The following is a 15,294-nucleotide window of genomic DNA, read 5'->3' as shown; positions in this document are numbered from 1 at the left end:
TGTGATCATGTGGTTGCGCGGGCGGTGGCGCAAGACATCTTGGTGGCACCCATCACAAGGGCTGAAGTGGCGGCTTTATCACTTTGTGATGGGTGCTACCAAGTCCTCTTGCGCCACCGCGTTGGCCCACCAGAGCCACCACGACATTGCGACCCAACCTAGCGCATAACATAATGTTAGCTGTAAGGAGAGAACCACATTGGATATAGTCGGAGTGCACTCATCAGTGCACAATTCTCTAGAGCAGCATCACACAAAGTTCTACAAAATTCAAAGGTCAAAATTGTAACCTTATCTGTCAGTGTTATAGCCAATCGTGTGTAAGTACTAAGGTGTGATGGACTCTGATTGGACATTAAAATGGAGCAAGGTGGCTCACCTTCCATTAACAAGTCATTAAAATATATTGAGCACTCGCGCATACACAGTGACACATAACGAACGTCGCTTGAAATATACTGCAACCTACTTGATTGCAGGCAAAATATAACGAATATACACGAACGAAGTGGAACCGTCGCGAATTGGTTGTTTATTTCGCGAAAAAGTATGGTGAGGTCCTGAAATTAACCGAAAAAAGGTGTATTAGTATATGTTGTGTGTCACTCCATTCATGTTGGATTTCGTGATTAACAGTAAGTTATAACCCGTAACAGTTACAATGCCTGTAAGCTTATATTAATACTGTAGTTACATATGGATCTTACAGTTGGTAAAGGTCACTTTGCACATGTTTCGTGGATAAGAATCCCAAACGTCGTAAATCGTTTTGATTGCAAACTTCACAACTCTTACATCTCGATATCGGTGAATTCATCCACTTTGCCTTCTTGAACATCATACTACTGTAACTAACGTTACCGTTAACGGTAGTTAGGCTCAAACTCAACAACATGGCGACACATTGTGGCATGGTTCTACGTACACTCCCCCTAGCTACGCCAGATCTTTCTCCACCATGGAGCGGCAAATGGGATGGTAATAGCCCTTCCATTCGGCAAAGATGCGGCGCGCATGGGTCTCGCCAATCTTGGACTTGACCAAATCCCGAAACAGCGGCCGGACAAACTTCATCCGGCCTTGTTCCTTGAGGAAAGCTTCCACATATGGCAAGATAAACGCCGCTTCCGACCGGATGCACAGCGTTTGGAACCGCATGCGGATCTCGGCGTTCTTGGTCGTTACCAAGTGGTACACGTCCCCCAGCGATTGTAGCACATCCACGTCCAAATATTGGTGGCGGGTCGCCCCAGCTTCGAGGAGCGCGTCCAGCATCGCAACCACCTGCGACGACGTCCAGCCTGCCACGTCATCGGCGCCCCGGTTCGCAGTAGTCGTCCCCCCTTGCAGCCAACTTTGGGCCAACGCCGCCGACGCGGCACTGATGGTCGTGTCAAAGGCAGGCTTGGGGGGCATGCCAGGTCCGTAGAACCACGTCTGCCAGTCAATCGTAGCCAGTTCCGTGGCCTTGGTGGGGGTGAAATAGCCAATGAAGAACGCCTTGAAGGCGTCGCTGGTCACGGTTTTGTACTTGAAATGCTGGACATAGGCTTGGGCAAACAGCTCAAACTGGTCGTCGCCGACCACCTTGGACAGGTAGTAGAGAAAGTTGAAGCCCTTTTCGTACGGCACACTCGAGAACGCGTCGTCGGGATCGCATCCGTCCAACGTTGGAACGAGTTTGGTGAATTCGTGCGCGGCGCCGTACCGGTCGATGGAGTGTTGGAGGTCGTTCCAGCCGATGCTCGCGTCAAAATCAAAGTGAAGTGGCGAGTGAATCCGCGCCATGATCTTGCGCTGGAGCCACATGGTCCAGCCTTCGTTGAGCCAAAAGTCCTCCCACGTGTGGTTCGTAATCAAGTTGCCCGTCCAGCTGTGCGCAATCTCATGGGCAATCACGTCCGCCAACGACTGGTCGCCGGCGAGGAGTGTCGGCGTGGCAAACGTCAAGCAAGGGTTCTCCATGCCCCCTAACGGAAACGACGGCGGCAGACACACCAAGTCGTACCGCCCCCACACGTACGCTTGATTCATGATGGCTTCGGCGTGCTGGAGGAACGATTCGGTCTGGGCAAACTCGTACGCGGCAGCGTCTACAAGACTCGGCTCGCACCACACGCGGCTGCGCGGCCCGATCTCGCGGCTTTCAAGCGCGCCGATCACAATCGCAATCAGGTATGACGGCACTGCGATAGCTTGATGGTACGAGAACGTCGTGACGTCGCCAGTGGTGACCGGGTCTGCGCGGGCCACGGCACTCACCAAACACGTGGCCCATGACGGCACCGTGATCGCGGCACTGTACGTGGAGCTGGCCAAAGGACAATCTTGGCACGGAAGCAGCGATCGGGCGTGGATGGCCTGGCATTGCGTGAACAGGTACGGGTGGGTTTTGTCTGCCGTTTGCTCCTTGGGCAGCCACTGCACGGCCGTACTCTCCGGAGTCGTCTCGTAGTAGATGCGCGCGGTGAACGGGACGCCTAGGGCCAATGCAGGAAGGGTAACATGCAGCGCGGTGCCGAAGACAGCGTCGTCCACATGGCGAAAGGATGCATCCACACCGTCGACCGTGGCGCGGTGGACGACCAGAGCTTTCGAGTCCAAGACAAACGTGTTTGTAGGCGAAATGAGAGACGATGTCAAGGCGACATGGCCGTGCAAGGCACGACGCTCGAAGTCAGCAGCGAGGGTCAAGTCGATGTGGGACACTCGGACGGCGTCGACGTTAGCGAGCGAATGCTTGTCTTGGCGGAGGTTGCACATGAAGAAGACGATTGATGATCCCAGGCTTGAAGCTGGTTTTGCTAGTAAGTAAGTACTAGTAGTACTACTACTTGAACCCAAAGTACTGGCTGGGTGTCTTTGACAAGAAATAGAATCTGGTGCCGTAGAAAAACCCACATCACAATAGCGTTCATTACTTGTTCACGATATAGGTAGCTACTGTGTACTACATAGTACTGTACTTGCTCACAATTAATACCGGGTGACTTCGCTCTCGCGTAGGCGAATGTCGTCCATGTACAGAGTCGACTCGGACGAAAACTGGGTGGCGGCTTGGCGCCGACTCCGATACACTCCAACGATGGCACAAACGGTGGCTACACAGCCTAGGGTGATGCCGATAATGCCAAAGGGAGAAGGAGACGCTGTTGGGCTCGAAACATTGTGGTCGGGGGAAGCAGCACCCACCGACGCGGCGTGAATCGGTGCGTCGTCTACAGCTACGGTGGCATTTCCACGAGGCGCGGGGGTTTTGTCACCATTAACCTCATCGCCAACATCATCGATGTCGTCATCATCATCATCGTCGTCGTCATTTCTTTCACCGCCATCCGTGTCTTCTTCGTCAATTGGGACATTTGCAGTGTTCTTGACAAGGGCAGCCAACCGCTCGACTTTTGCGACCTCGGCGGTGTTCAGGTGTTTTCGGTCGACATTGTCTGGTTGCATCGTCGGAGACGGCGCCAAGGTGCTAGCTGCCTTGTCGTCGTCTATAGCTGCGGGCACATTTCCACGTGACGCCTTGTCGTCGTCCACAGCTGCGGGCACATTTCCACGTGACGCCTTGTCGTCGTCTACAGCTGCGGGCACATTTCCACGTGACGCGGGGGGTTCGTCACCATCAACCTTATCGCCAACGTCATCGTTTTCGTCATCATCGTCGTCGTCGTTGCTTTCGCCGTCATCCGTGTCTTCTTCGGCAATTGGGGCATTTGGAGTGTTCTTGGCAAGGGCAGCCAACCGCTCGACTTTTGCGACCTCGGCGGTGTTCAGGTGTTTTCGGTCGACACTGGCTGGTTGCGGAGACGGCGCCAAGGCGTTAGCTGCTGCCTTGTCGACGGCTTCGTATTCGTGGTCAAACTCTGCATCTGCAAAGATGTCGTCGTCGACTTTCGACTCTTGGTCTCGAGATTGGGGAATGTCACCAAGGTTGACTCCATTGCCTAATTCTTGGTGTCGAATGATGTCGACAATAATCGTGTTGTAGTGGAGATCATCTTGTGGTGTCACAAGAGCAGCCGTCCACGCAAGGTACACAAAGACCGTAGCTCGCACCATCTCTTCACGGTGGGCGAATTGCCAAATGACATGGCCCTGATCATGCCGGAAGTGGCAACATCCAGCGAGCCACTACAACAATGCTGCTGTAAATTCCAGCCGAAGAACTCGTCGATAACAACAGGAGGCGCAATGGCTTATATTTCACGACGAGCAACACGAGCATATCATGAGGAATAGTTGCCCATTCATCCGGAAACATCCGCATAATCATCCAATGCCCATCATGTTGCGTTCTATTATTCCGACGAAAAGTGCAAACTTGTACGAAACTGCATATTATCGATCGACAACATGTTCGTCAAAGTGTATATAGAAAATGTATGCCTTGAGTTCCGTCCTACACTGTCAACATCCACAGTTGCCGCTGATTGTTTAGGTAGAGGCAGGCAGGCATGCATGCCCTTGGCGCAGTGGAGGAAGCGTCCACAACACTTTTCTGTATGTCGTCCTCCGCGAACGACATCTTGGATTCCACACATGGGCCACAGCGCATGATGCTATTAGTGTGAACCGCATTGATTGCTTTTTGGGGTAGCATCGATCGAGGGCTCGACAAGTTACGTACTTGGAAGGCAACGACAAAACGCCTCGATGTCGAAAATAGCCTGGCCAACTGGTCACCATCATCCCAGTACGGGTTTGAATGCACGTTGGTGTCGACACTAGAATCGCTGCCATGAACCAGAGCGAAGAAAAGTGGGGCCATCGTCGGAATGTGTCCGCCGCCGCCACCAAGTCCACTGGCACCACCAAATTCGACTCGATGATGGCCGAAGTCGACGACATCCATGAATGCGATGCCAAGGCCATTGACGATCGTTTCACCAAACAACTGCGCTTGGCTCGCGCGGCCATCCGAGAGAAGCCCACCGACGAAGACAATGGCAGCGACGACCAGTCGGACGATGAAGTGACCACGGGTAGGCTACACTGTAGTTTGTACACAACTCGAATACACGTTCGAGATGAAATCTAACGTGCCCACCACCATGGCGGTCCTATAGCAAGAGTGTCCCATGCTGCCAAGAAAGGGTTGGTCGGATCGAGATGGTTGGGATGTGACAAAGCCGAGTATGTAGGGCGTTCGACGTTGCACGGAGCACTGTTCCTGAGATCAGCATCGACTTGAACGCGTTGCGCAGCTTTGTGACCCGCGCGCCAGCAAACGACTCGAAAATGGTGCAGGTACTCGTACTTGAACCTACCTACCACGAGGGAAATTCGCCTTCATGTGAACAAGAATCGTTGTACTCGTCGTGATCACTGGAAGTATTAACAAATGTACGACGTACTACGTAGTGCTATGTCGAACGAGACAAGAGCGGCGTCAACATGATGCGCCCTGTGTACCGCCTCTTTCTCGAAGATGGGAAGCAGTTTTTGCTGGGGGCGCAGGTACGAATCGACGACGGCGATCAATCGGTCCATATCAATGACATGTCGTAGTAGTATACCCAGGATTGATTGATATGGTCGTCATGGGTAGAAACGAATCCATAACAAAACGTCGAACTACCTCTTGTCCATGGACCGAAACCCTACCGACCGACGCAGTGGACTCATCGTGGGCAAACTCCGCGGCAACTGGGTACTACTACTACTACTACTACTACTAGTACTAGTACTAGGAACAATTTGCTTCTAACTCTACCTACTTGTAGTCGGGGGCGTCGTATACCATGTACGACCAAGGGTTGAACCCGTTGAAAACGTCGCTCGCGTCCAACGTCCGATGCATTCTCGGCGTGGTCGAGTTCACGTACGACAAGATGGGACCAGGACGTATGGCCGTACGTTCAAGTTGCCCTTTGTCGAATGATTGAATGCCATGGAACGATCGGTAGATTCGCATCCCGCCCGTGAATGCCGCGGGCGTGGCGACTCCATTGAAGGACAAGCCAACGGCGGGCGAGGACGGCGCAAAGGGGGGCGACGCGAGCGGCTGTGGCGACAACGACGACAACGACCACGTCCCCCTTCTTCCCGTGAAAATGCACAACAAGGTGGGCTAGGAGTACAATGGCATTGTCGAGTTTGAATGTTTTTTCGAAACAAAGCAAACATGACAGGGAATGTGTGACATCGTATATAATATATATAGCGCCCCAAGTACGACGAAAAGGCGCGGGGCCACGTGCTCAACTTCAACGGGCGGGTGACCATGTCAAGCGTCAAGAACTTCCAGCTGCAGCGCGACGGCGAAGACAACACCTCGGACGTGGTTATGCAGTTTGGTCGCGTGTCGTGCCAGCCGCCAGGGCCGAACGAGCAGTGCTCGTGCCACAAGCACATTTTTAATTTAGACTACAAGGTAGATACAGTATATATATATATATATATGTATATATATTATGTATATATGTATACACCCTTTGACCATGTTTGATCTCTCGTATCTGCTTGTGATTAGCATCCGCTCTCGGCTGTGCAAGCGTTCGCCGTGTGCTTGGCGGCCATGGATGGCAAGTTGGCCGACCACAAGACGTTTGAAACGCTCAGCGACTTGGCCAAGCGAAAGTAGAACTAGCACACCAACGAGAATACTTATATATACATATTCGTGTCGATGGCTTTGGGTCCTGCCGTGCTACATGTAGTTGCGAGAGTGTGGGTGTGGGCGACCTTGGTGTTTTGAATGGGCGCAATCCCCTGCACAATAATTAGCCATATCTTTCCACACGGAAACCTATGTAGCTCCTGTCGAAATGGTTCTACTAGTACGTTGTGTCGGTTGTGATGGTTCTAGTTGTGACCCGAAATGCTTGTGCAGATTTAGTCACTTGCGGCGACATAGTATAGCCATGTACTACTAGTATGTATCATCACTAGTCAAGACTGCCCATGCGACCTGTAACTACAATATACCATACATACTGCAGTGAAACACGCAATGAACTCTCGTGCGAGGAAGCCAGTGCTTCACATTGTTGTAATTCCGTTGAAACGAATGTAGTCGGAGTGTAAATATATTCAAGTTGTATCGTCCATGGGATGCATTGGCTAGTTACAAACCACCGAAACGGATTGCACTCTCGTGTCTACGCTGACGGGATCGGGGGGCTTTCGGAGTTGGTCGACGCTTCGACCACTGCAGCAGGAGCCCCCACAGCGGCGACGGCAGACTCCACGACGGGAACATAGACAGCTTGGATGTTCATCTTCAGTTTGACGTCGACGCGGCTCTTTGTGAACTGCACGGACGGCGTGACCCACGTGCCGCACGAGCACTGACTACCGCTCCACCCGAACGACCCGAGGCGGGCATTGCATTTGGCCACCGGGCACAGCAGTTTCCCTTCTGCTAGCGACGCCTCGTCCATCCATTCCTTCGTGTCTACGAGAAAGAAGGAGCTGCAGTCCACCGCGCCAAGCTTGGACTCTTTCAGTTTCTACAACGTCGTGTTAGCCCGGCCACTCGACTATGTGTATAGGCAGAGCGTACCTTGCGCTGTGAGATTTGGTGCTTCTGAGGCTCATGCTGCAACAGGTCATCGCTCGTGAACAGCAACACACGGCACATACGGCAGACAAACTCCACCTTGGACTCATCTTCGGACGCCATGACGATCTCAAGAAGGTCAACGGAATTGGTTGCGACTCAAAGCACTGGTGACCAATGAGGATCTCGCTTGAGCTTGACAAAATCGAAGTTTAACTTCCTACTTCGAATCTATCCCATACTAACGCCAATACTAAAATGACTGCCGAATGGAGATCTATATTTGACTGCGATGGTTGGGACACACGTGACATACATACTAGTAACTTACTGTGCACATGGAGGTGTATAATAGTCACCGGCGACGAAGGAGCGAATCACACGGGGTACCGCAAGCGAAGTTCATAGATCTTGTAGTACTACAGTACTGGGCTATAGATACTAAGCGATATACTACGAATTTGAATTTGTATGAAACTTTGAGCTCGGAACAAAGGGTGTCGATGAAACTCCAAAATACGGTTGACACAGTATACTCATATTTAGTATATATTTCAACTAACGACGGAATGATGGAGTGAAAATTCAATATATACCATATTGTATCCGGATGTAACCGTATAAATCTCGTCGTAGCCCTATTGGTCGCAGCCATGCTTGCATGATTTCATACTCGAGTGGTCGTAGATACACCATCGCCCTTCATTGAATTACCGAGGGATTCTCCCTCACTCACCATTCTTTAATCTTCGTCGTACATCTCAAAGCTAGATCATCATGGTGGTTGTGGACAAGCATTCTTTGGCGAACATTGCTGCCATCAAGAGCACCCATGTGGCCTTTGAGTTGACCGCGGACTTTGACCGCCATGTGCTGCACGGGTTTGTGGAAATCACGGCTACCGTCGTCGCGGCCACGACCGAGTTCGTCCTCGACACCCGCGCGCTGTACATCCAAAAGGCCACGATCGACGGCGAGCATGTGCTCACGACCCAAGTGGAAGATGCGGTGTTCGGCACGGCGCTGCACTTGCCCCTCCCTGAAAGCGTCCGCGCCGTCAACTCGACGTTCAAGGCGCGCATCTACTACGAGACGACACCAGACACGACTGCGATCCAGTGGCTGCCCAAGGAACAGACGGCCGACAAGACCCATCCGTACTTGTTCACGCAATCCGAAGCGGTCCACGCGCGCGCGTTGTTTCCTTGCCAAGATGTGCCCAGCATCACCACCGTGTTCACGGCGGCAATCACGGTGCCGTCGTGGGCGACGTGCTTGATGAGCGCCGTGGCGTCGGCGGACCCCGCCCCCCACGCATCCAAGCCCGTCACGACGTTCTACTACGAGCAAAACGTGGCCGTGCCTTCGTACTTGATCGCGCTTGTGGTCGGGCGCCTCGACAGCCGCGAGATCGGGCCGCGCAGCCGCGTGTGGAGCGAGCCGAGCCAGGTGGACGCCGTCGCGTACGAGTTTGCTCAAACCGAAGACTTCCTCAAGAACGCCGAAACCATCATGGGCCAGGCGTACGTGTGGGGTCGGTACGACCTAGTGTCGCTGCCGCCGTCGTTCCCGTTTGGCGGGATGGAGAACCCTTGCTTGACGTTTGCCACGCCGACGCTGATCGCCGGCGACCGGTCGTTGGCGGACGTGATTGCCCATGAGATTGCGCACAGCTGGACGGGCAACTTGATCACGAACGAGACGTGGGAGCACTTTTGGCTCAACGAAGGCTGGACCATGTGGCTCCAGCGCAAGATCATGGCCAAGATCTACACGGAACTGCACTTTGACTTTGACGCGATTCTCGGGTGGACGGCGCTGCAGTCGTCTGTGGACGCGTACGGCGCCGCGCACGAATTCACCAAACTCGTTCCAACATTGGACGGATGCGATCCCGACGACGCGTTCTCGAGCGTCCCGTACGAAAAGGGCTTCAACTTTCTCTACTACCTGTCCAAGTTGGTCGGCGACGACCAGTTTGAGCTGTTTGCCAAGGCATATGTCCAGCAATTCAAGTACAAAACCGTGACCAGCGACGCGTTCAAGGCGTTCTTCATTGACTATTTCACCCCCACCAAGGCCACGGAACTGGCTACGATTGACTGGCAGACGTGGTTCTACGGACCTGGCATGCCCCAACGCCCCGCCTTTGACACGACCATCAGCGCCGCATCCGAACGTCTCGCGGATCGCTGGCACGCGGTGGGCGCGACGGCCGCGGCGTTCGACGCCAAGGACGTCGACAGTTGGACGTCGTCGCAGTATGTGGTCTTCCTCGAACGAGTGCTCAACTTGAGCGTAAAGGAACAGCGGTTTCTGGACCCTGCGACACTGGAAGCGCTGGGGCAATTGTACAAGTTGACGTCGACCAAGAACTCGGAGGTGCGCATGCGATACCAAACGCTGAGCGTGCGGTCGGAAGCGGCGTTCATCTTGCCGTACGTTGAAGTGTTTCTCAAGGAACAAGGCCGCATGAAGTTTGTCCGGCCGTTGTATCGCGACTTGTACAAGTCCAAGATTGGCGCCGTGGCCGCGCGCCGCATCTTTGCCGAGTCCAAGGACACGTACCACCCGATTGCACGCAAGATGATCGCCAAGGACTTGGAATTGTAAATATCAAGCAAAATGAATTCACGTCGATATACATGAAAGGAACGATGGGATGGGGCTATTTGTCGGGTGGATTGGCTGACAATACGGCAGTACTTGCATTACTCCTAGACATGAACTAACCGTGCTCGTCGAATCATGCGTATGCACACTACTTGTTTGGGAACGTCTACATTGAATGACCCATCAAGTCGGCGTGTCCCCGAGTTGCTTCGTTGTGATGCCATCCTTTGATTCTGTTGGCGATACATGTACTGCAGGAGTTGTATCCTCAAACATTCGTACAGACTACTTGATCACTGCGTCGGGCTACGGCAAGGACACAATAGCCTTCGTTAGATACTGGTATGTCTCTTGTCGTTCTCCGTGATTGCGAAGAGAGAGATGACCCTCATCGTCGCGTCGTCGCGCAAGTTACGAACGAACATGGCGGCGACTCTCGCAACCGTTTCATCTTATCCGTAATGTAACGGCCAACCGGATACCACAACAATTATCCGACTGGGAAATCCCTATTTTGCAATCCTCGACAATACAGTAACGTTAATGGAACCGTTCCTGCTTGCGTGTCAATCCCGCGCACAAGTCGACGATGTGTTTGAACGCGCGTTCGATGCGCTGCTACACGCCAGGAACATCGGTGATCCCCCGAAGGATAAAGCCCAAGAGGAGCTGCGTGAAGTTGTGGTGGCGGCGTTGACACCGGACGCGTCGTCTACCTTTCATGACACTTTGCGTACTGTCGTGAGCAATACCCAATTGCATCAGCTGGTGCTTGAAATCGTCAATCCCGACCGCCGTCAACTGTGGAGACACATATCCACGAGCACAGACTGCTTCCCCTCGCTGCCGCATCTCCTCGACCTCAACTGGTATGTCGACGTCCCCGTTGCATCGGACGCCGCGATCAAGCACCGCGACCCTTGTGCATGCGTGGAGATTTCAATCCAAGCCACCTCCTCCCTCACCACAACCTTCCCCCCATTGCAACACATAACGTTCCAGGCAGATCGAGGTTCGACAATTTTATCACGTGCTTCTGCACCTCTCATCCTTGCACAATCAACGCCTTCTATGTGTTAGGTACAGTGGACACGGTAGTCACCGAGCTCCACAAGGTGCGCGATCTCCTACACCGACTGCAAACAACCCCCACGACTCGTGCATGCGTGCGCTGACGACATCAATGTCCTGCGAGGAAGGCATACTCGTTGCTATTCCGCGATAAATCCCCTTCGGGTAACGTTACCCAGACCAAAACACGTGTTTATTCGCTACACGAACGTTTTGTAACGTTATGCCACCATTCATAACCAAGTTTGCTATGGATCGAATGCTTTAATCATCGGCGTCGTAACTTCGGTTCAAGCCTTGTTGGATGCTCGGCTTGTTGTCCTACATACACGATGCTGTCAACATGCAAAGCCATGTCCATGCCGATCTTACACGTATTATTCTAAACTCGAGTAAGCATCCAAATACAGAAGAATCGGCTAAGGATTTAGCCAATCAGATTGCAGGATACCATGATGAACAAAATCAAATTAGTGTGTGACTTCAATTAGTGTGATACGAATCCCCTTTATACATACAAAACTCAGTTATACTTGGCAATGCAGCACAAAAGTCAGCCAAATTTGGGGTAAAAGAAACACAATATTGTCGATTTGATACAAATTTGGGGAGGAATCGCGCCGACCGATCCACAATCGATCTGATTGGTTGAATTTCATTTAGAAATGGGTTTTGATTGGCTAATCATTTTGAGCTCATCTGAGGTATCGATTTAAATTCCAACGAGAAACCACACCACAATGAAATTTCACTCGAAATCGCACAATACCTGTCGACGACAACTGCCATCATGATCTTCGGCATCTTCGTCTTGGTCGGACGAGTTCAACGCGCCCATCTTGGCTAGGCGTCGGGCCAACTACATGACGAGAGGATGCGATGAACCAGTTTGACGCGAGTTGAGGAGCACAATCATGCCAGCATTACGTTCACAGTGGGGAATTCATCTTCGCGACCGAGCGGCAGGTCGTCCGCGAGCCCTTCGAACCCGACGACGCGGGTATCGTTGGCGATGCCGTTTTCAAACAAGATGATCGTCGGCAGCACCCGCACGACCAACTTGGCGACGAAAAATGGCGCCTTCTCCGCGTCGATCTTGAGCACCTTTACTTCCACGTGACGCTTGGCGATGCGGCCAAGATGCTGTCACGAAGATGGACATATATACACATCATGACTCGCTCGTGTAATGTTGTCAAGATGGACGCAGTAGTACCATGTCCATGACCTTGCAGCGCTCAAAGTCGCGATGGTAGAAATGCACCAGCACGCGGGCACTGGACGTCACTTCCTTGAGGAATTCGTCTTGGAGGATCTCGCTACGATGGGTCCATGACGATTCATTCATTCGTCCGAGGGGAGAAGGGATGGGATGGGTACCGGTAGTCGCCATGGCCTTTGGCCAAGTTTTCCGCCTTGAGCTTGTACTGCTCTTGTAGCTGCTTGAGGCGTACTTCCCGCAGCCTACACATGTGTTTCACGCATCCATCACTTTCTTCTCCATGGCCACACGACTTGTTCGTACCGCATAAAGTCGGGATCTTGATCCAAATCGTCCTCGAAATCGTCCTCGTCGTCGTCGTCTCCGTCCGCGGCCTGACTAGCTTGGGATTTTTGAAGGTTCCCTGCTTCGTAGTGTTCCGGTCGGATACTGTCGCGGATGTGTTGCGTTTCCTGGGCGTCCAGCTTGGCAACATGTTGTTGTTGCTTCACGAGCTGCTTCTGCTGGCGTTGCTGGGTTTCATGCTGCTCCCGCACTTTGAGCTGCTCCATGGCTTGTCCCATGCGGTCCGACGCTTCCAAGTGATCTTCGGCGCCAAATAGGCTGGACGCGCCCGCCATGCTAAACTTTGCCGCCATCGCAATCTCAATATCTCAAATATGGAAACTCCCGACATCACAGTTTATCCGGTCATCCGGATAAAACACGAATTTGAACTGCAACCAACAAATTGACAATCGAGGTTACGGCATGAGGTGCGCCACTTCGTGCTGCATAATGGAGGTACACGGCAGCGCTAACATTTCGTTCCGTAGTGCACCACCATCGTCGTACGACGACATCTGCGAGAAGGGCAAGGCGGAAGCGGAGCAGCGCTTGATTGATCACTTTGTACGTGCACAACCCCTGTATGTACCTTGCATGCGAGGAAAGTCATCCACCAACTCGTAGAAAGACAATGGTGGTGAAGTGTGGAACATTCGGTCGGGCTGTTTGGGGTGCAAGACGAACCCGAACAACGTGCCGTTGAAGGTGTGCCGTGTTGTCTCGTCCGCGAGCGATCACCGACCGTGGTGGACTCATGTCGTTGTGAACCTTACTTCGTAGACATGCAGTCAATGCAAGACCGCGCTGTTTTGTAGCAAGGAGTGCCAAAAGGCCGCATGGAAGACACACAAACACGAATGCTTAATCATCTCCACGTTCGCCCACGACGAAGCAGACGCGTCGTCCATTCCCACAACGTAACGAATCTTGCTGCCTTGGTCATCGTCACTCATAAACAACTCTCCATGCAGCATCCAGGCATGTCTTGACACGCTGTCGCGGACTGAAGCGGTCAAGACGACAGTGTCGGATGCAGCGCTGATCAAGGTCGCGAGCAGCATCGGACTGACAGGGCCAAGCTTCCCTGGATGGTTCTGCACCGTGAATCTCATCGACGTACGACACCATGTTCCTTCTGTCCCGGACTCACCATCACTGTCTAGCATCCCGCAGCACACTCCGTGTACATTAAAGCCATCCTACAGCTCTACGCCATCTTACGCGACGAAGCATGCTGGTAGCACTCTCGCCCAAACATATGCCGCCGCTGGAATCTCAACCACACATTTGTAGGACGCGCGACACGGACAGCTTTCCGCGCTCGTCCTACACGTTTGCCACGGTACGAAGAGACACATCTGGACAAAAGAAACCCTCTGATGGAGACGACATGTAGACCATCCCCACGACATCGGCGTGGCGAAGCGACGCGGTCGCCGCGTTTTTGGCGGCGAACGGTCCTCTGGTGATCTTCACGGCGTGGCTGCAGGACCCGCAACCACCTGCGATTCAATCGGTGCCGTTCGAGAAGCGTCTGATCTATGGCCTGCTCGACTCGTTGCTTCAGATCGAGTGCGTTCGATGTTGAATACGGGCTCTAAGATTCTAACTCGATAATGGAGTAGGGAAATCCGACTGGCTATTGACGACTACATGGATGACGTCATGTCGAGTGCATCGGCTACGTCGTAGCCATCGCATTTCGTCAGCATGTCGTAGTCGCTACTATGGTGGCCAAGATGCCAATGCCTTCCGTCGGATGGACGACTACTGTAGCGATATGTCTGGAGGAAAACTACATATACTAATGAACGTGTGTCTAAATATACTCGTACTTTTTGGTCTACAGCTGCTGGATCGACGGACTACTCGGCACCCGACGTTGTTGCTGGATGGCTTTTTTCAGACTGGCCGTGTCCGCCGCCACCAGAGGCTCCACCTCCTCCGTGTCTTCAATGTCGTCGTAAATCAACGTCGTGCCAAACAACTCGAACGGCGCCACGTCCTTGAAGCCGCCAATGCTGCTGCCTTTTCCATGATGCTCGCGGCGCCACAGGATCAAAGACCCGAGAAACACACCTGCATACAACCCCGCTACAACAACAACTCGTCAATAATCCTCGCATGCCGGTGCAGGAACTAGTACCTGACACGAAGCATGAGTTGGCAGACGACTTGGGTGTATGGGCCTTGGGGAGGTATTCAGGCTGCAGGCGAAGCAACGCCCCCATACACAGCTGCAATGGACAATGAGAGGACGTGAGTGCGGTCGCGCCACGTCCGTTGGTTGACACAAGGATGTACTTACCAGGAACATGCAGCCTGCAAATGAGAAGATACTGCAGTAGAGGTAACCTGTGCATACACATATACTATTTATTTATTAGGCTCACACGATGCCATGCTTCAGACGTACGCATCGGTCGAGGTGAGGGGGAGTGATGATAGGAGTGTGGAAGGAACCCTTGGAGCGTCGAGGTTGTGTTCTTCGAATCCAGCGTCGAATATCGAACAAGTCAATTTCACCAGAGTGACTGTTTTCACCTCCATTTTGTAT

General features: G+C 52.7%; 9 protein-coding genes across 11 annotated transcripts; 4 read left to right on the top strand and 5 right to left on the bottom strand.

Annotated features, from left to right (window-relative positions):
* Nucleotides 1–749: 749 nt before the first annotated feature.
* On the bottom strand, nucleotides 750–2,898 carry H257_10060 (leukotriene A-4 hydrolase/aminopeptidase). Its single transcript, XM_009836497.1, has one exon. It carries the CDS (start codon nucleotides 2,761–2,763, stop codon nucleotides 937–939), a length of 1,827 nt encoding a protein of 608 aa, XP_009834799.1. The 5' UTR covers nucleotides 2,764–2,898; the 3' UTR covers nucleotides 750–936.
* Nucleotides 2,897–4,131, bottom strand: H257_10059 (hypothetical protein). The gene has a single exon (XM_009836496.1). The coding sequence runs from the start codon at nucleotides 4,060–4,062 to the stop codon at nucleotides 2,977–2,979; it is 1,086 nt and encodes a 361-aa protein (XP_009834798.1). The 5' UTR covers nucleotides 4,063–4,131; the 3' UTR covers nucleotides 2,897–2,976.
* Nucleotides 4,132–4,446: 315 nt separating this feature from the next.
* H257_10058 (hypothetical protein) lies at nucleotides 4,447–6,636 on the top strand. The gene is made up of 9 exons (XM_009836495.1): nucleotides 4,447–4,985; nucleotides 5,070–5,097; nucleotides 5,145–5,250; nucleotides 5,365–5,460; nucleotides 5,552–5,653; nucleotides 5,727–5,855; nucleotides 5,910–6,068; nucleotides 6,167–6,376; nucleotides 6,476–6,636. The coding sequence occupies exons 1-9, from the start codon at nucleotides 4,709–4,711 to the stop codon at nucleotides 6,584–6,586; spliced, it is 1,218 nt and encodes a 405-aa protein (XP_009834797.1). The 5' UTR covers nucleotides 4,447–4,708; the 3' UTR covers nucleotides 6,587–6,636.
* Nucleotides 6,637–7,013: 377 nt separating this feature from the next.
* Nucleotides 7,014–7,700, bottom strand: H257_10057 (hypothetical protein). Its single transcript, XM_009836494.1, has 2 exons — nucleotides 7,508–7,700; nucleotides 7,014–7,454 (listed from the first exon to the last, which is right to left on the bottom strand). Exons 1-2 carry the CDS (start codon nucleotides 7,625–7,627, stop codon nucleotides 7,104–7,106), a joined length of 471 nt encoding a protein of 156 aa, XP_009834796.1. The 5' UTR covers nucleotides 7,628–7,700; the 3' UTR covers nucleotides 7,014–7,103.
* A 544-nt stretch (nucleotides 7,701–8,244) lies between these two features.
* Nucleotides 8,245–10,172, top strand: H257_10056 (leukotriene A-4 hydrolase/aminopeptidase). The gene has a single exon (XM_009836493.1). The coding sequence runs from the start codon at nucleotides 8,282–8,284 to the stop codon at nucleotides 10,115–10,117; it is 1,836 nt and encodes a 611-aa protein (XP_009834795.1). The 5' UTR covers nucleotides 8,245–8,281; the 3' UTR covers nucleotides 10,118–10,172.
* Nucleotides 10,173–10,641: 469 nt separating this feature from the next.
* H257_10055 (hypothetical protein) lies at nucleotides 10,642–11,462 on the top strand. The gene is made up of 2 exons (XM_009836492.1): nucleotides 10,642–11,129; nucleotides 11,198–11,462. Exons 1-2 carry the CDS (start codon nucleotides 10,661–10,663, stop codon nucleotides 11,290–11,292), a joined length of 564 nt encoding a protein of 187 aa, XP_009834794.1. The 5' UTR covers nucleotides 10,642–10,660; the 3' UTR covers nucleotides 11,293–11,462.
* On the bottom strand, nucleotides 11,166–13,057 carry H257_10054. 2 transcript variants are annotated; one of them, XM_009836490.1, is made up of 6 exons: nucleotides 12,714–13,057; nucleotides 12,569–12,652; nucleotides 12,405–12,507; nucleotides 12,116–12,331; nucleotides 11,958–12,047; nucleotides 11,166–11,509 (listed from the first exon to the last, which is right to left on the bottom strand). In XM_009836490.1, the coding sequence occupies exons 1-6, from the start codon at nucleotides 13,046–13,048 to the stop codon at nucleotides 11,453–11,455; spliced, it is 885 nt and encodes a 294-aa protein (XP_009834792.1). In that variant the 5' UTR covers nucleotides 13,049–13,057; the 3' UTR covers nucleotides 11,166–11,452. The 2 variants fall into 2 exon arrangements, with proteins under 2 accessions (XP_009834792.1, XP_009834793.1); XM_009836491.1 differs by lacking the exons at nucleotides 11,166–11,509; nucleotides 11,958–12,047 and having other exon boundaries at nucleotides 12,063–12,331.
* Nucleotides 13,058–13,141: 84 nt separating this feature from the next.
* H257_10053 lies at nucleotides 13,142–14,560 on the top strand. 2 transcript variants are annotated; one of them, XM_009836488.1, is made up of 9 exons: nucleotides 13,142–13,165; nucleotides 13,226–13,301; nucleotides 13,362–13,442; nucleotides 13,518–13,654; nucleotides 13,709–13,853; nucleotides 13,901–13,974; nucleotides 14,031–14,079; nucleotides 14,134–14,309; nucleotides 14,363–14,560. In XM_009836488.1, the coding sequence occupies exons 1-9, from the start codon at nucleotides 13,161–13,163 to the stop codon at nucleotides 14,427–14,429; spliced, it is 810 nt and encodes a 269-aa protein (XP_009834790.1). In that variant the 5' UTR covers nucleotides 13,142–13,160; the 3' UTR covers nucleotides 14,430–14,560. The 2 variants fall into 2 exon arrangements, with proteins under 2 accessions (XP_009834790.1, XP_009834791.1); XM_009836489.1 differs by having other exon boundaries at nucleotides 14,134–14,560.
* Nucleotides 14,561–14,580: 20 nt separating this feature from the next.
* H257_10052 (hypothetical protein) lies at nucleotides 14,581–14,968 on the bottom strand (the record flags this gene model as incomplete). Its single annotated transcript, XM_009836487.1, has 2 exons — nucleotides 14,581–14,831; nucleotides 14,884–14,968. The coding sequence occupies 2 exons, from the start codon at nucleotides 14,966–14,968 to the stop codon at nucleotides 14,581–14,583; spliced, it is 336 nt and encodes a 111-aa protein (XP_009834789.1).
* Between the last annotated feature and the right edge of the window lie 326 nt (nucleotides 14,969–15,294).

The sequence above is a fragment of the Aphanomyces astaci genome (assembly GCF_000520075.1).
Source record: "Aphanomyces astaci strain APO3 unplaced genomic scaffold supercont1.26, whole genome shotgun sequence".
NCBI classification, from domain to species: Eukaryota; Oomycota; class Saprolegniomycetes; order Saprolegniales; family Verrucalvaceae; genus Aphanomyces; species Aphanomyces astaci.
This window is presented reverse-complemented; position numbering and strand designations above follow the sequence as displayed.

Excerpts from the sequence above, each read along its gene's own strand:
- H257_10060 (XM_009836497.1), bottom strand. The coding sequence starts at position 2,763 with ATGTGCAACCTCCGCCAAGACAAGCATTCGCTCGCTAACGTCGACGCC.
- H257_10059 (XM_009836496.1), bottom strand. The coding sequence starts at position 4,062 with ATGGTGCGAGCTACGGTCTTTGTGTACCTTGCGTGGACGGCTGCTCTT.
- H257_10053 (XM_009836488.1), top strand. Across the intron at positions 13,975-14,030 it reads TTACGCGACGAAGCATGCTG|GACGCGCGACACGGACAGCT; the intron begins GTAGCACTCTCG and ends ACACATTTGTAG. Across the intron at positions 14,310-14,362 it reads GACTCGTTGCTTCAGATCGA|GGAAATCCGACTGGCTATTG; the intron begins GTGCGTTCGATG and ends ATAATGGAGTAG.
- H257_10055 (XM_009836492.1), top strand. The coding sequence starts at position 10,661 with ATGGAACCGTTCCTGCTTGCGTGTCAATCCCGCGCACAAGTCGACGAT. Across the intron at positions 11,130-11,197 it reads AACGTTCCAGGCAGATCGAG|GTACAGTGGACACGGTAGTC; the intron begins GTTCGACAATTT and ends TCTATGTGTTAG.
- H257_10058 (XM_009836495.1), top strand. The coding sequence starts at position 4,709 with ATGCACGTTGGTGTCGACACTAGAATCGCTGCCATGAACCAGAGCGAA. Across the intron at positions 5,098-5,144 it reads TCCCATGCTGCCAAGAAAGG|GGCGTTCGACGTTGCACGGA; the intron begins GTTGGTCGGATC and ends CCGAGTATGTAG. Across the intron at positions 6,377-6,475 it reads TTTTTAATTTAGACTACAAG|CATCCGCTCTCGGCTGTGCA; the intron begins GTAGATACAGTA and ends GCTTGTGATTAG.
- H257_10054 (XM_009836490.1), bottom strand. The coding sequence starts at position 13,048 with ATGGCGGCAAAGTTTAGCATGGCGGGCGCGTCCAGCCTATTTGGCGCC. Across the intron at positions 12,653-12,713 it reads CAAGATCCCGACTTTATGCG|GCTGCGGGAAGTACGCCTCA; the intron begins GTACGAACAAGT and ends ACACATGTGTAG. Across the intron at positions 12,048-12,115 it reads ATGAATTCCCCACTGTGAAC|TTGGCCCGACGCCTAGCCAA; the intron begins GTAATGCTGGCA and ends CTCGTCATGTAG.
- H257_10057 (XM_009836494.1), bottom strand. The coding sequence starts at position 7,627 with ATGGCGTCCGAAGATGAGTCCAAGGTGGAGTTTGTCTGCCGTATGTGC. Across the intron at positions 7,455-7,507 it reads ACCAAATCTCACAGCGCAAG|AAACTGAAAGAGTCCAAGCT; the intron begins GTACGCTCTGCC and ends ACGACGTTGTAG.
- H257_10056 (XM_009836493.1), top strand. The coding sequence starts at position 8,282 with ATGGTGGTTGTGGACAAGCATTCTTTGGCGAACATTGCTGCCATCAAG.